The 15,966-nt window shown below is 55.9% G+C and overlaps 1 protein-coding gene across 1 annotated transcript; it reads left to right on the top strand.

The window, feature by feature from the left end:
- The first annotated feature begins 4 nt into the window (after positions 1-4).
- MRPL28 (mitochondrial ribosomal protein L28) lies at positions 5-2,276 on the top strand. Its single transcript, XM_068698941.1, has 5 exons — positions 5-351; positions 438-590; positions 761-895; positions 1,519-1,605; positions 1,895-2,276. Exons 1-5 carry the CDS (start codon positions 61-63, stop codon positions 1,970-1,972), a joined length of 744 nt encoding a protein of 247 aa, XP_068555042.1. The 5' UTR covers positions 5-60; the 3' UTR covers positions 1,973-2,276.
- The last annotated feature ends 13,690 nt before the right edge of the window (positions 2,277-15,966 follow it).

Genomic DNA, 15,966 nt, shown 5'->3' with positions numbered 1-15,966 from the left:
GCTCGGCTCCGACCGCCGGGGGGCGGCCCGTGGCGGTGCCGTGTGTGCCGCGGGGCGGCCATGCCGCTGCACCGCTTCCCCCCGCGGCTGTGGCCGGCGCTGCGGCTCCGCCAGGGGCTGTGCTCGCGGCTGCCGGCGCACTGCCTGCGGGCGCTGCAGGAGGACGAGGCGCCCGCCGCCCCCGTGCACTGGCGGCCGCAGGGGGCTCGCTACCGCCGCGACCCGCGCAGCGGCGAGAGGCAGCGCCTGCAGGACGTGCCCGTGCTGCCCTTCCTGCCGCCCGCCGCGCACCGCGGGCTGTGGGGCGGCGAGGGGTGGATCCGAGGCTTCCGCTATGCCCGCAACGACAAGGTGAGGCCGGTTCCCCCCTCCCCGTACCCCTCCGTACCCCCCCGTGCCCGGTGCCCCCGGCGCTGACCGGCCCCGGCCTTTTGCAGCTCTCCACGCGGCTGCCCAAGGTGTGGAAGCCGCAGCTGTTCGAGCGGCGCCTCTACAGCGAGATCCTGGACGCCACCCTCACCGTCACCGTCACCATGCGCACGCTCGACCTCATCGACCAGGCCTACGGCTTCGACTTCTACATCCTCAAGGCAAGGGCCCGGCTCGGCGTCAGGGGACGCCCGGGGAACGTCGTCCCCCGTTACGGGTGTCCCGTGCGGTGTCTGGGTGATCTGATGGGGTTATCCGCATGCTGGTGGGCTCCTGGCTTCTCGGCTTTGCCCGTGGGTGTGTGTTCATGTTGTCAGTTCTCTCTCGCCAGACCCCCAAAGCAGATCTGGGCTCGAAGCTGGGGATGGATTTGAAGCGAACGATGCTGCTGCGGCTTGCACGGAGAGATCCCAACCTGCATCCCGATGACCCAGCCAGAAGAGAGGCCATTTATGATAAGTACAAGGTGGGTGCCCGACCTGCTGCTTCTGCTCTGGGGTCCGCAGCCGTGTTCACTGGTGGTCTTGACTGATAACGTCTTGTTCACCCCCTTGCAGCACAAGCTACAGTTCATTCTCCTGTATCCAGGGTATGGGTATAGAACACCTAAACATCATTTGCTAGGTTTTTCCTATCTTTCTGTGGCTGCTGCTTTCTCTGCTCATCAGTGAGGCAGACAAAGATCTGTGTTTCTGTTGTGAATCTACAACAAGCACTGTAAGAGCTGACACTACCAACAGCGGGGAGAATTTTTATCAATGCTGCAGTGAGGAGCCCTTACTGCCTGAGTGTGATTGTTTAATTTTATGTAGCTGATGGTGGTTGTCATCCATGGCCTGTGATCAGCCACAGAAGTGTTGGAAGGAGAGGCAGAGCAGCACACACAGTGCTGTACGCTTTGAAAAAGGGAAAAGGAGAAAGGTGAAGGGAGCTTTGCCAGAAATGAGATGAGCAAGGGGACAGTGCTTAAGGCTTGTCTGAAGGAATGTTCCTGCTGGAGGAAAGGTGTTTGTAGGAGTGGGGTGAAGAGGGGACTTGCATGTTCCTCACCTGGAGAGACTACAGCACCTGTTTCTCCTTTTGTCACAGGAATTCGTGATTCCAGAAGAGGAGGCTGAATGGGTTGGCTTGAGTTTAGAAGAAGCAATAGAAAAACAGAGGCTCCTAGAAAAAAAGGTGAGTTTCTGAAGCAGTGCTGTCCTGTGAGCACAGAGGTGTCTTAGCTGCATCATGCTGTGCATCCAGCTGATCTCAGTATCCTGAGAACGCATCACCGATGGAAGTAGTGCTCCAAAACCCCTGAGAAGCCACTTGAGCCCCATTAAATCTGGGTGCCCAAAACAGTGCTGGGTTAAAGTGCTTTGTAATATCAGATCCTACCCCATCTAGGCATTTCTGTTGCTTAGTGTGAGGCTTGCTGCTGCCCAGGTTCAGTCTAAATAGTTTAACCTCCATTTTCTTTCAGGACCCTGTCCCACTCTTCAAGGTGTACGCTGAAGAACTTGTCAACCAACTGAAAGAAAAGGCACTTCAGAAGCAATGAAGAAATCTTCAGCACAAACTCCCAGCTACAGATGGAGCTGTGGGGTTCAGTGAGCCTTCTGCCTGAGCCACGCTTGTGTAGAAGAGGCCCCACAATGAGCACACCCAGGAGCGTGTTGCAGTTACCAACATCTAACAAGCAGCCTAGTCTCACTGAGGAATTGTGCCTGTTGGCTGAGGAAATTATTTCTGTCCTGTGGCCTCTGAAAGCGTTCTTGTAAGACTGACCTGATGTGGTGGTTCTGCCCATGCAGTACTTGACTGCATGTGATCCTGATCTAAAATTAAATATGCATTTTAAGGAATATCGGTGGACTTTACTCTGATCCTCACCGGTCATTAGTGTGTTGCAGAGACCACAAGACGTAGTGGTGGTTTTTCTTAGATGAGTCCACAGCTCTCTTGTGCGGAGAAGAGATGATGGTGCCCCAAAAGCGTGACCCCAAACCACAATGAGAGAAACGAGCAGTGCTTGTCTGGCTTATTTTCCACTGAAATATAAAACTACAGGGGAGCACAAATTCCCAATATTTGTTCTGTCTTGAAAATTAGGAGAGTGCTGCAGAGGGCATTGCTGGGTAGGCATAAAGCCTTCGTAGGGCTGGGAGTGAGGGAGATTGTTTGGGTGAATGTGACTGAAGTGTTTTGTGAAGACTTCTTTGCTGCTTTTGGAGACTGGGAATGGGTTGGAGCCCTTACAAGGGGTATCTGAGCCAGCAGCTGAGTGTGCCACAGCTGTGCAGCTGGTCAGGGGCTGCCACACTGGGGCTGTGCTGACTCTAAATGGGAGTAGGGGACAAGTTGGGTGGTAAAAATGGGTGTTGCCAGCCTGGTTGCATGTCCCAGCTCTGGGGAGTCAAGGTTCCTAAGAGGAAACTTGCACAGAAGGTCACATTTGCCTAATTAATGATTTCTTGGCTAGGCCACCACAATGACATTTACTTATCTTCTCGCTCTTCTGCAACTGAGCTGAGTGGGAAGCTGCTGCCCAGCTCCTCAGGGACCCTGACACTCTGCCCTCATTAGAGATAATTAGCTGGGACGAGTTCTTCATTGACAGCTCTGCTCATCATTAGGGCTAGCACAGCTCATGCATTTTAATGCAGCTCTGAGCAAAGCTCCAGACAGTGGCTCTGTCCCAGCTCCCCCTCCATAGCTGTGCTGGAACGTGACAGTTCTGTGCCTGCAGTGCTGCAGTTGGCCCATGCCTGGATCCTGGTGCCCTGTTGATGCCCTCAGTGCCTCACAGCTCCTCGGTGAGGGGGCTGTCTGAGGTGGCTGGAGAGATGATGATCAGCCCCTCCTTTTTTTGGGGCTGGATTTTAGTTATGTAAAATTATTTTCCAGTTCTGTGGTGCCCATACCCCTCAGGGGAGAGCTTTGGCCATATGTCCTCCCCAGCTGCAGTGCTGGTATTGCCTGTCCTTGAGCTACCTTTGCTCCTCAGTGCTTGTCATGTCTGCCCGTTATGCAGGATTTGCAGTTCTAGGAAGGTTTGGTAGGCGATGAGGAAGCACAGGGATGGTGGGAGATTTTGGCCAAATGTGGGGGAGAGTTCCTGTCCCATTAGGGCAGGGCTAACAGGCTGCAAAAAGCGCAGTAGGAGCTCCAGGAGCTTCTCTGCAGAGGACGTGGCTAATCCTGCCTTCTCTCCCTGACTTCTAATTCGGATCCTTCCATTCTCTCTTCCTTTCATTGCTGTGAAACCCTCTCCTTGCTCCTTTCCCTATACACATGTTTGATGTCACCTGGAGCTTCTCCCAAAGAACTTCTGTGTCCTTCTCCTGTGGCTGGGCCCATTATGGGAACATCTTCCATGTCTGCTTACTCTGGTTTGACTTCTGGAGGGAACAGCAGAGCTGCAACAGCAAAGCTCATCCTGGTGGGGGAGGCTGGGGCCACCATGCCCGTGTATTCAGCCAGGACTGAGGGTTAGAGGGTTACTGCAAATCAGCTTTGCTTTGGAGATAACGCTCCTGACGTGAGGGAGGCTGGAAGCTCATTGCTTGTGGAGCAGGGATGGTGCTGCAGTTTCACAGAAAACAAGGTGAGTGCTTACACAGCCAGTCGTGCAGGGCTGGCTCGCCCTTCTGCTAGGCGAGGCAGGGAGCCCATGTCCATCTTTTGGGGTAGTCTGAGCAGTGACACTCCCAGTCAGGTCACCTTGAGGTGGAGGAATAGCTCAGAGCCTGACCACAGGTCCAAAAACGTGCTGGAGGTTAAGGCCGTGTTCCTCAACCAACTTACTTTCTTGGCCACTTAAATTCATGAATTAAACAGTATTTCACTTGTAAATTCCTAACAGACCCATCTGAACTCAAACAAGTAATATTTCGGGAGCACTAACAAAAACACCATAGCCTTGCTTTTCACATGGGTGAAAAGGTGAGCCTGCATTTTCATTTACTCCAAAATGAGAGCCTTAAAGCCGTGTGGTGGTACTGCGGAGGGTATGACTTCTAGCGGTGCTGTGAATCATCATAAACCTGGCATCAGCAAATGTGAGAATTTAGCCCAAAAGTCATCCCCCATCCTATGGCATTTATCAAGGAAAGGAGAGATTTAGAAACTCCCTAGGCAATTCCAGAAAATACCTTTCAAATATTGCTGTTGTGTTTGCTTAGAAATCAACAGAACTGACTTTCCACCAGAAAGCTGAACGTAGGGGTCAAGATGGCCTGGAGGCAGCAGGGGATCAGATCACACCTTGCGCTGCCCACAAGGGTTGCAGGGACCCTGGAGCTGGGCTGGTGCCAGCAGGACATAGGAAAAGGGCCCCATGGGCAGCAGCAAGGGAAACTCCGGTGGGGCAGAAGGAAAAATTCTTCCCCAAGAGGAGTAGAGGAGTGGTGCAGCTCTGAGACAGCCTGGAGAGCTGGCAGCATCTCCATCACTGGAGATTCTCAGAGCAGCACAAGGCCCTGAGCAATGTGCTCTGGCTTTGCAGACAGCCCTGCTCAGAGCAGGAGGTTGGGCTGGAGACCTCCAGAGGTCCTTCCAACCTAATTTTTTCTGTGATTCAGTTCCTAGGAGCTAATCCACCTTGTGAAGCTCCCTGTAAAACAACCACCGGCTTGAAGAGGGGGGATCAGTAACAAACTGAAGAAAACCACCCAGCACCTACTGTTTGGGGAGGAGGAGCCTGGTTTGGGCAGCAGGAGAACAAGTCAAATAGCCCGGCTCGTTATCTGGCATATGAGCAGCCACCAGACTGCCTGAGACTCCTGCAGTCACAGGCTGCGCTCCCTCTTCCCCCCATCCTTGCAAGGAAGAAGCTCCTGGGCAGAGCCACGGCCTCCAGGAGTGGCTGCAGGCGTGCTGGGCGGGATGGAGCCGTCGGCCACACACAGGTTTGCTGGAGCCCTGGGCGGTGGCTGGTGGATGGGCTGGATCTGTGCGAGCAGAGCCCGAGCCCTGGGGATGCCTTTGGGCTGCCAGCCTGGAGCCCGTGCCCAGCAGAAGGCCCTGGCAGCTCTACCCCTGTCGCTGTTTTCCCTGTCCTGATGGTTTCTGACTCGCTGCTTGTCCTGGCCAGCAGCCCCAGCCCAGGAGGGAGTGTGGCTCGTCACCTCGCAGCAGAGCTGGTGGCTCTCACAGGGCCGTGCTCCACAGCCAAGATGTGTGTCTGGAGGGGCAGACTCAGGATCCTGGGTGCAGAGGGGAGCACTCAGATCCTGTGGGTGAGCTCAGTTTTTACAGTAAGGGGCTGCAATAAACAAAAAGCTGTCGCATCTACATATGCAGAGCGCATTAACTGCTGAAAGCATCCACTCCTCCCCACGTTCCTACCACGGGCTCTTCTGCTCCCTGCTCCCCACCACCACCTCTCTGACCTCCGTGGGCTGAGCTGGGTGGGGGGTGCAGGGTGTGTACGTGGGGTGCCTCCATCCACATCTCCCCCTGCACGCAGTGGGCCCGCATCAAGGGGCTGCAGGGGCGTGAGGGGCAGCCGGTGCCTGCCGGGGACTGACCGTGGGCTCTTTCCCCTGCGAGCACCATTCCGCCTGCAGTCCTTGCATCCATTTACTGGGCGGCTGTCGCCATGGTAACGCTTAAAATGGTGCTGTTTTGGTCCAGCTAGAACGCTCTGACAAGGGCAGGAAACGGGAGTCCATTTCGTGGTGCTGCACCCTCACCCCACGCCTCAGGGCCGCCCAGCACCGCGCTGCTTCACGGCCATCGCCGGATGGTTTGGATGGTTCGTTCCTCGCTGTGAGGACAGCGCTCTGCTGTACAGAGCTGGATTTCCAAGGCAGTTGGATTTCTTTGAGGACCTTTGTTGTGGCGCCCTCCCTCCCAAATGTGTGCTGGGCCCCGGGCAGCCCTTCCCATCTGGGACTCCCCGGCCTGGCAGGGAGCAGAGGGAGCGGAGCCGTGTGTCCTTCCTGTACCAACCATTCGGCCCTGCCCCACAGCAGATTTACAGGTTTTCCTCCTTGGTAGATTTTTCTCTGTTGCCAGTGAATGGAAGTGCTCTGTCCTGAAGATTTGGAAAAGACATAAAAGACATACTGATTCTTTTTTTTTTTTTTTTTTTTTTTTTTTGTGTGTGTGTGTGTGGCTTTATTAATGTCTTTTATCCCTCTTTATCCAGGAACAGAACAAAGCTACCACATGCATTTCTTTTATTTTTACGGTGAAGAATTTCTCTTTTTCTTGGCTGGATTTCCCAAGGTGTCTTTATTTTCCCCATGTCTGCTTGCAGCCCTTCAGATTCCTCCCACCAGCAGCCTGATTCTCCTCACGGAGTGACCGCAGTGCTGGCCATGCCATCAGCCTGCACCCAGAGCCATGGACCCAGGCACATTCCCCGCCAGGATGGACACTGATGACCTTATCCAGCTCCTGGTACAGGCTCTCCCTGCAGCTCTGGCCCTGCTTGCCCCTTCCTCTGCTGAGCTGTGCTACAGAAAGAGCGAGGTTACCTCGTGTTTTCCTGCACAAGAACTTGCCGGCTGTCTGGAGCAGTGGAGCGCGGCCATGCAGAGCTCTGCGGAGCCGGGAGGCCTTCCTGCTGGGGTGAGGCAGGCTTGCTGTTGTGCATGGGGAAAGCCAGGCTCCCCAGTCTCAGCTCTTGAAAGAAGTCAGCATTTTGTGGCTCTATGGGAGCTCCTGAAGCCAGGTCTCGTTGCTGGGCCACAGCCTGAGCCACTGGATACAAGCCCTGAGAGCAGATAAATGCAGGAAGGACTGGCAGGTGGAGCCTCTGCCTCCTGCCTTTAATTAGTCACATTTTGATGCACAAGCAATTTTAAAACAGATTTTCAAAGGTTGCCTTTCAAGTCTGCCTGGTTTTAAGAGCAGCAAAGGAAGCTGGCTAGCGCAGCAGCACCTTTGCACCAGCCACCTGGGCCCGGGTGCCCGGACGCACCCCCCTTGGCACATGGCCTGGGGTCTCCCTGTAAGTCCTGGGCCCCCCCAGCTGTGTCTAGACCCCTGCTGCCTCTGGCTGCCTGGGTTCAGCACCACGATGGGACCTGGTGTGGCATCACCAGCAGCTCCTGAGCTTCCTACTGAGGTGCTATCAAGATGTGGTCCTGTCTCCCACCACAGGATATTGTTTTCTACGTGATCTGCTGCAGCAAACAGAGAATTAGGGCCTACGGGGAAGGTATCTTGCATTTTTGGAGGGGCAGCTCTCTGCAGGGGTGTATGAGGGAAGAAGGACGGGGCTGGCAGAGGGGTTGGGGGTCCCTCCCGCAGGGGCAGACCTGGGCATGTGATGGGAGGAGGGCAGTGAGCAGGGCCGGCGGATGGGTGAGTGCAGACAAAACCCGAGCAGCTCCTGCGGCTGGGATCCGGGGAGTTTCCATGGGAACCGACAGAGGATGCTCAGAGAGCAGCAGCAGCTCTGCCGGCCTCGCTTGCTGGCCCTGGTGCGTGCGCCCCGGCATCAAGCACAGCTGGAGGGTTCCCTTCAGTGGGTGCAAGGGCTGGGCAAAGGGATCCTGCAGGGCTCCCAAAACCGCCCAGAGCCAGAGGAGGCCAGCTCATTTCCCAAGGCCACGCAGCGAGTGGGTGTCCAGCAGGGGCTGTAACGCTGTCTGTGGGGTGGCTGCGCGCCGCTTGGCTCGCTGCTTGCTTCCCCTTGGCTTTTCTGGGGCCGAGCCGCCTGCTTAAGTGCTGGCTGAACCAGGGCCAGCCACGTTCTGCGGGCAGCTGCCTGGCGTGTTTGTTTAAGCCAAGCCTTCCCGGCTGTACCAACAGCCGCCTGTTTATCCGCACGTGGGTGGCGAGAGCCCTGACGTCAATGCCTCCCTTTTATCTCCCCCGCAGCCAGCTGAGCTCCCCAGGAGGAGGAGGACCGTTTGCCTGGCTCGCCAGGCACCGGGATGAGCTGCTGGGAGCAGCGGCCGCATGGCTGCATGCGGTGCCTGCTCTGCAGGGCAGCACTCCCCGCCCTGCCCTCCTCGCTGACTTTTGCCCTGCTCCTGTGCCGCCGCAGCAGGTCTGCTTGACCTGGTTGGTCTCTTTTGGGGTGTTTCTCCGGGGATTTGTTCTCAGGGGGGCTGCCAACAGCCTGGGGGCTGTTTAGAAATAGTACACATTGCTCATTAGCGTTGTTCATCCTTTTTGCCGTGCTCCTAGGAAGCACATCTTGCTCAGTTCTGCGTGTCTGTAGCAAAACTGGAAAAGCTCTCTGAGTTGGCTGAGGAGGAGGCCAGGAAAGGCCATCTCCAGGTCGGCACTACCGCTTGAGCCCACTTTGCTGAGGACTCCTTGCCCCTCTTGTTGGGTACCCCACAATACCCAGGCATGAGCACGTTCCTTGGCTTGGGGCCACGGTCTGCTCTGCATGTGCCGTCCTGAACCCACTCCACTCAGCTAGTTGTGGTGGCAGCATGACAGTGCTGGGGGGCAAGAGGTGGCACAGGGACAGGTCTGGGAGCTGGGGATGTCCCAATGGCACTCACTGCGTGCCAGCCTCGGCTGCCAGCCATGGCCCCTCTGTCTGAGCCCAGGAGATGCTGCCTGGGGCAGCTGGAGACACAGCAGTGTCTCTGTCCTGAGGTTGCTGATGGGTCTGGTGTATTTGTGTTTGCAGGTACAGCCACAATCCTGCCTTCCCACACTGGGCAGCTGCCCTGCTCCATGCTCTGGTGCGGACTACCCCTAGATGAGATCATATTTGGTGGCTTCAACCACACTTACACCCTTCCCTCGTATCTGTTGTGGTCTTCTGGCCTTCCCTTCTGTTTGCTTTTTTGACCACTCCTGAGCACAAGGCAGACATTTTCACTGGGCTGCTTGTTGTAACACCAGCAGTGGCTCACAGCTGGATGGAAACACTCCACTCAGGAAGGAATTTCATCAGCCACCTTATTGCCTAGGGCCTCAAATGGTCTCTCTGCGGTTTCTTGCAGCTGGACCCAGCCCCAGCCCTGAGTCTCTTACATTTACAGCGAGCTCCAGGGCTCTGTACAGCTTCCACAAGGTTGTAGAAGACCCAAGTCCCACCCCAGGTGCTGTGCACTCCCCAGCCACCTCCCCACCACAAGAAATGTTCCCCTCCTGCACCGAGCCCTGCCACTTGTCACTGCCCCTCCACCCCTAAGCTGCTCCATTCCCTGGAGGCCTGTGGTGACAACCCTGTCACCAGCCTTTTGCAAGCCCAGCACAGCTGTACCATACGTACCACCCTTTCCTATGTTGCTGCTGGCACCTTCGAAGTTGGCTTCTCTTAAGAAACAAGACTTCCTTTACGAGTAATCTGCTTTTTTCCCCAGGTGGATAGTATTTAGGGAATATTTACTCAGGTGCCCACAAATTCTATTTCCAGTTGCACTTCTGCTAACCTGCAGGTACAGATGTCCAACTTGGTGGCCTGCGGTTTCCTGGATCTCCCTGCAACAGGTTAAAGGGAAAACTGGTGTCACGTCCACCAGGTGGTTCCAGGCAGCAGGTACATCAGGCTGCCTGAGGATCACCTGTTTCATCCTCTGCTCCCTGCAGAAGCAGGGGAGATACCCTGGCACCATGACTCCTTGCTGCTCTCCTCTCAGCTGGCTCTGCACATTTTGGTGGGTTTTCTGTCTCTGCTGCACTCCCCACCACGAAGTTGGGAACCCCCCGGCTCCTCCTGCCGCAAGCACCGAAGTGAGGACTTCAGGCAGCAAAACCCCAGTCCTCCTCCTGCAACATCCCTGATGGACTCCTTCAAAGAGAGAATTGCCAGATGAGCTTGGTTCTTTTTCCTTTCTCTCAAGATACTTTTCTGAGTTCCCTTTTCCCCCCTGCTGTTTCATGTGTTTAAATTTAATCTCTCCTGGATCCTCATTTAATAAACACACAGTGCACCAGAGGAACCCAAATGAAGCTCTCTAGCACATGCTGGGAGCCACAAAGTCTTGCTTTTTGGGCATTTCTATGCAAGGTCTATGCTCACCACCATCGTGGGCAGGCTGCGTCCCAACGTGCGATGGGCACAGGCACTGGGGAGGGAGAGGGGCCGACTGCGGGGCAGCATGGTACAAACTGGCTCTGCCCACTGGGGCCTGCCTGGTACCCAAGCTGAGCCCACCCCATGGCAGGGGCTGCCTGCTCAGAGGGGAATGCAGGGAGCTCCCACCTGCCCGGATCTCACCTCCACATGCAGAGAAGCCAGTTCTAAGTGTGTTGTGCCTGTGCACAGCCAGGAACAGGGAAATCCCGGCGACATGCGGGAGGCTGAGCAGGACGATTCCTTGTCCTTACACAGCAGCCTTGCTCTGGTTATGCTTTTGGTTGCAGTTTGGACAGCACAGGCAGTTATGCTTCATTTTTTTTTACCATCCCTGCTGTGCAACACACGATGATCTCCGCACAGCCACCCTGGCTGCCGTCCCGCTGCATGGCTCCTCACCATGGAGGGTGCCGCGGGGCTGGGTGGGCTCTCACTGGAGGTCCCCTTGTTCACAAGGTCTCTCCCACTCTTAGATCCTCCCTAAGACCCTTTAATTCTGTTTTCCTGGAGCTGCTGGTCAGCCACCAGCAATCACTGATGCAGACAGAAGGATGCTGCAAGTCCCAGGCAGGTGTCCCAGCTGATAAGGCTGAACCAGGTGCTGGTTTACTGTTCTTTGGCTGAAGCATCTGTCCCTGACCACAGGGACGGGCCCAGAGCCATGCCCTTGCTTACATCCCACCCACAGGTACCTCTTAGGACATCACCTGTGGGACTTGCCCAGCCACAAGCATAAAATCCTGCTCCCCTGCCCCATGGGCCATGTGGTCCGCATTCACCGGTCTGGCAACAAGGCTCCTCTGCAGCTAATTGCCTCATGAATTGCTCTGTCCATCATCATTAACCACCCTCCAGGAGTAATGAGGACCTCTGTGCCCTACACAAGGCCCGAATGGTGCTCGGTGTGAAGACAGCGGGGCCCAGGCAGGCACCCTGGCAGCGAGATGGCGGAGCCGGGCCAGGAGCAGAGGTAGGAGCTGCTCCACTTCGGCCAGTGCCGACCTCAGGTCCTGCGGAGCTGGCAGCACCGCCACTGGGCCAGGGAATGGTGTCAGCACCCTGGCCATGTCCGCAGCCCCAAATCCAGCCTTGTTCCTGCTCCCCAGGGCTCCCTGCAGCTTCCCCACCCAGCTGGGAGCCGTGTGGAGGGTTGGCTGGTGTCTGGGCAGAAACCCAGCACGGTGTGGACATGAATTGCTAATACAGCGGCAGCAGCCATGGGGAAGGAGGCGGGGGCTGCAGGGGAAGCATTTGGCCCCATCTTCTCTCTCCAGAGGAACCGATGTGAAACCCACACGAAAGGCAAAAGCAGTCGCTGGCAGCCTCATGGTAAGACCCTGTGGTGGCCAAACCCTCTTCCCGGCCCCTCGTGGCCCTAGGGTGCCATGTGTCCCCCCCAGAGCAGCTCCTTGGTGGCCAGGGCTGGGTGATGGTGCCGTGAAGCCCTGGCATCGAGGCATTGTGCAACCAAGCAGCTGTGGTGGGAGCAGCCAGCAGGGAAAGGCTGCCCGGGGGGGCGGCAGCCGCTTTCTACAACAACGTTCAAAGAGTTTTGCTTAAGTGTTGCTGCTCTTTAGGGCTTCCTCCCCCAACACCCCCCCAAAAAAAAAAAAAAAAAAAAAAGGAGAAAAGGAAGATAAATCTTTCCATGCAGGATGAAAGCGGCCTGTCTTGACTATTTACCCAGCAATTATAAGTAAATCGGTGGTGCCTAAAGGGGCTGGTTGCCATAGTTACAATAGGATTGGAAGGACCATCATTTGGTCCTGGCCGCAGCCAATCAGGCTGAGAAGCCAAAGCTGCAATATAAAGTAAAGATTCCCATCTTCCAGCCACACAGTTGCCAAGAAAGGGAAATAGGTTCAAGAGTCTTGGAAAGTGCTCCGGACAGCAAGCAGGGCGGCTGCTCCCGTCATGGCGGACTGCGAAAACCCAGCCGGCGCGCGACGCAGCGGGGCAGGCAGGTGAGAAATCCCAACTCTCCCCATCTCTCCGGTCATTGTTCTCCTTCGCCACGGCCCCCTCCGCCACCCCACCCCACCCGCGGCCACCACCGACCCCCTCGCCCCAGCCCCAAAACCCACAATGAAACCCCCTTCGGGCAAGAGACAAAGAGATCCGTGCGGAAAAACGCTCCACCATTCTCCCCAAATTGTTATCGTAGGCCTTTCAAATCAAATTTCGCAAAGCAGCTTCATCAAAGGCCCCCAGCTGGGAGACGCAAGCCCCATATTCCTGCCGCCCACACGGCCCCCCCAGGTCTTGGATGGTGCGACAATCGCACACAAAGTCAGCGCGGCTTGAGAAGTGTGTTTGCAAAAAAAAAAAAAAAAAAAAAGGGGGGGTGGAAAAAAAAAAGAAAAAAGCAAGCGAGAAAGAGCGGTGCCTAAATTGATCATAGTCTCCAAATCTCATTACTCGAGACTTCTGAGGACGGATATTTCCAAAGGCTGCTATTAAAGACTTGTAAATGGAGCCCCTTTATGAGATCAAAGCCCAAGGGCCGGGACACAGGGGTGTGCGGTTGCTGCTGTGGTGGCTAGCGGAGGGGGCGAGTGGTGGAGAGCCGCAGAATGGTGGGGGGAGTGTTCCTCCCCTGCTGCTGCTGCCCTCCATGTTTCCAGTGTCGCTGCTGCCGCTGCGTGACCCATCTTGCAATGGATACTGCAAACGTGATGTCAGGCAGGGACGGCGGGGAGAGCCGAACGCCGCCCCGGCTCCGAACGGCTGAAACGGAGATGAGCGAACTCCGCCGGCTCGCGGCACCAAGCTGGGGACACAGAGAGAGAGTTCGGAAACTCAAGCAGCTCCCTTCCAAAATTCATTATTAAAAAACGAGCTTATTCCAGGCAGGACCTCTCAGGACACCTTGAATTGCAGATCAGCTCACGGCACTGGTCAGCGGGCTGAGCAAGGCTTTCCTAGCGGTTGAGTCCACTTGGTTGGGTCTCTTTTTCCTCCCGAAGTTGCGGCATCTCAAAGCCTTGCTGGCCATGAGCAGAAGGGCCGAGAACAAAGGGAGGTGGACAGAAGTTGCACTACTTTCCCTTCCTGCTGCCTCCCTTCAAATACGGGCTTATTTCTGTTGTTGGTAACAAATTCAGCTCTAGGCAGTATTCCCACCACCAGCAAACAGGCGCCCCATCATATTCATGGAAAGCAAACTCACAGATGGTAAAATAACAGAGTCGTGTAGGTTTCAAAGAGACCTTCTATGTCAATTGTTATATTATTAGGTAAACTCTAAGAAGAAAATCTTTTAATCCACTGTGGCTAATCCAGTCCACTTTTGTTGGCCAGGACATATTCAGCATCAACAAAAGGCTCTGGCCGACGGACACCGGCATACATAATGTATTTATAATTCTGGGAGCTGGCTCGGCAGCTCCCAGAAAGAGACACTTCTTGGGCCAGCAGCAGGGGCCGGAGCAGAGGATTTGCCCGACTTCTATCAGTTTTATTTTCATTTCAAAGAACCCGACTGATATTTGCACTGTGCAGTTTACCAGGCGAAGCACAAAGAGGGCAGGGATGTTCCCAGCTCCGGCTGGCCCCACAGCCCCCGGACTCACTGGGATGCAGCTGGGACCCTGCTGGGACCCGCGCCCCTTGCCTCCCTCCGGGTCTGAGGCAGCGTGCGGACATGGGAGGGCCTCAGACCCTGGGTGCTGGGAAATCCACCGGGCACCGGGCAGGGAACGTGGGGCTGAGAGCTCCCAGCACCGTCAGCACTCGGGGCTGGGGCAGGGGTGTGTGGGAGAGCGAGCACCATGCCTGCCGGGAGGAAGCACAGGCAGGTTTTCAGGCTCCCACCCAGCCTTTTTTGGCTGCAGACTGCCTTGTGCTGACAGCAGGAAGGGCTGCAAGGGTCAATTTGCCCCAGGCCTGGTGTTGGAGTGACTGCTCCCATGGGGAAGGCTCCGGGAGCAGAGCGGCCACCAGGAGGTGTTGGCTGTGCACAGGGTGGCTCCCCCCCAAAACAGCCATTCCGGGCCCCTAGGATTTGTACAGGTTTTGCTTGGAAGACGTCATTGCTCTGTGGTGGGAGGAATCACCTTCCTGCAAGGGCATGGGATGGATATAAACGATGTGGGAAAAGAAATGCCCAGCACTGCGGAGGTTGTGCAGAGCCTCCGAGGATGTGAGGTGCATGGACAGACATCGTCATCCTTGGCACGCTGCCACAGGAAGATGCTGAGCCCAAAGTCTGCAAATTTGGTACTGCGTATCCACCATCACGTTTTCTCATGCTTCTGCCAATTGCGACTACAGAGGATGAGGCTGAAATACAATATGAGGCCCGATTTGCTCATGTCTGCCTGCCCTGGGCTCTCCTGTCTTCTGCAGCACCTGAGGCTGGTCACTGCCACCACTCCGTCTAGTCAAAAAAGTGAAGATGTGGGGCATCAGACTGCTGTCTGCTCCCACCATGGGAGAAGAGCCGGATCAGCTGAAGGACATGGCTGGCTCAAGCACAAAGAGTGTGAAATGTCTGCAGATAGGCTGGAAACTGGAATGTAGCCCTGGCCCTGAAGAGCAGGAGGGACCGGAGTAGCCTCTGTGTCCTGATGGGGGCAGGAGCCAAAGGCTGGGAGGCAGCACTGCGTTGTGGAGAACAGGCCAAGGCCTGGCGCCTGCAGGAAAGTGGACACAGAAAGCCACAAGGCCCCTGCCCAGCCCAGCACCTCTGCCAAGCGGTTCCTGCTTTCTCCTCCCCAAGGACAGAGCAGGCTGCGGGAAGCTCACAGCCACTAATGCCTGTCTCTCCCTGCTCCCAGCCTTCACATCCTAGGGACGCCTTGGGACTCAGGCTGCTGTTCCCTTGGCAGCTCCTGAGCCCCAGGTTCCCCTTCTCCAGGTCTGCTTTGTAATGAAGCCAGCATGATTTGTTGGGTGGCGGTTTCCCAGCAGCGTTCAGACCGCTGTGGTTCACCTGCCCTACATGGCATGGGAAGGGGAGGGGATTTTAGGAGTGGAGCAGCGTGGTATTTCACGCAGGATAAAGGACACTAAATGGTGAGCACAAGTGGAAAGGGGCCACAGAAATGCTGGCAGAAGCAGGCCAGGGGAACCTCATATCCGATATCCAGTGCTAGGGCAGTTTTGCCTGTGCCTTGGAGCAAGTCTTGGACCCCTCCTAAGACAGAAATCCCCCACTTCTCTGTGTTTCCTCTCAGTGAACTATTCTCTGAGTGTTTTTTTCCTGTTCTGCATCACAACGGCTCTGATACCCTCCACTTTTATTGCTTGATGCCAGAAACACCCAGCCACGCACCATGCCTCAACCCATCAAGCAGCCACCTGCAGACCTTTGCCTGCTCCCGTAAATGAAGAGGTGACACTTGTTGAACAGCCCAGCTCGTCAGCTGCAGCTCAGCACAGAGGCAGATGAACCCAGTGTCACGGCTGGGCTGCGTTCAGCCTCTCAGCTCGTCTGGTTAGGACCTCAGCCCACATCCATCAGCTCAAAGCCTTTCCTGGTACTGGTCCCAGGGACTTCTGAGCAGCTCAGGGATGGTGGCACGTAACGCCTGTCCCAGCTCAGTGGCAGG

This window comes from Anas acuta, chromosome 15 (assembly GCF_963932015.1).
Source record: "Anas acuta chromosome 15, bAnaAcu1.1, whole genome shotgun sequence".
NCBI lineage: Eukaryota > Metazoa > Chordata > Aves > Anseriformes > Anatidae > Anas > Anas acuta.
Note: the sequence above shows the minus strand (reverse complement) of the source record. Positions and strands in the feature narration are given on the sequence as shown.

What these genes read in the sequence shown, in the direction of transcription:
- MRPL28 (XM_068698941.1), top strand. Translation starts at nt 61, where the DNA reads ATGCCGCTGCACCGCTTCCCCCCGCGGCTGTGGCCGGCGCTGCGGCTC. An exon ending in TCGACTTCTACATCCTCAAG is followed by an intron (nt 591 to 760) that starts GCAAGGGCCCGG and finishes CTCTCTCGCCAG; the next exon opens with ACCCCCAAAGCAGATCTGGG. An exon ending in AGAGGCTCCTAGAAAAAAAG is followed by an intron (nt 1,606 to 1,894) that starts GTGAGTTTCTGA and finishes ATTTTCTTTCAG; the next exon opens with GACCCTGTCCCACTCTTCAA.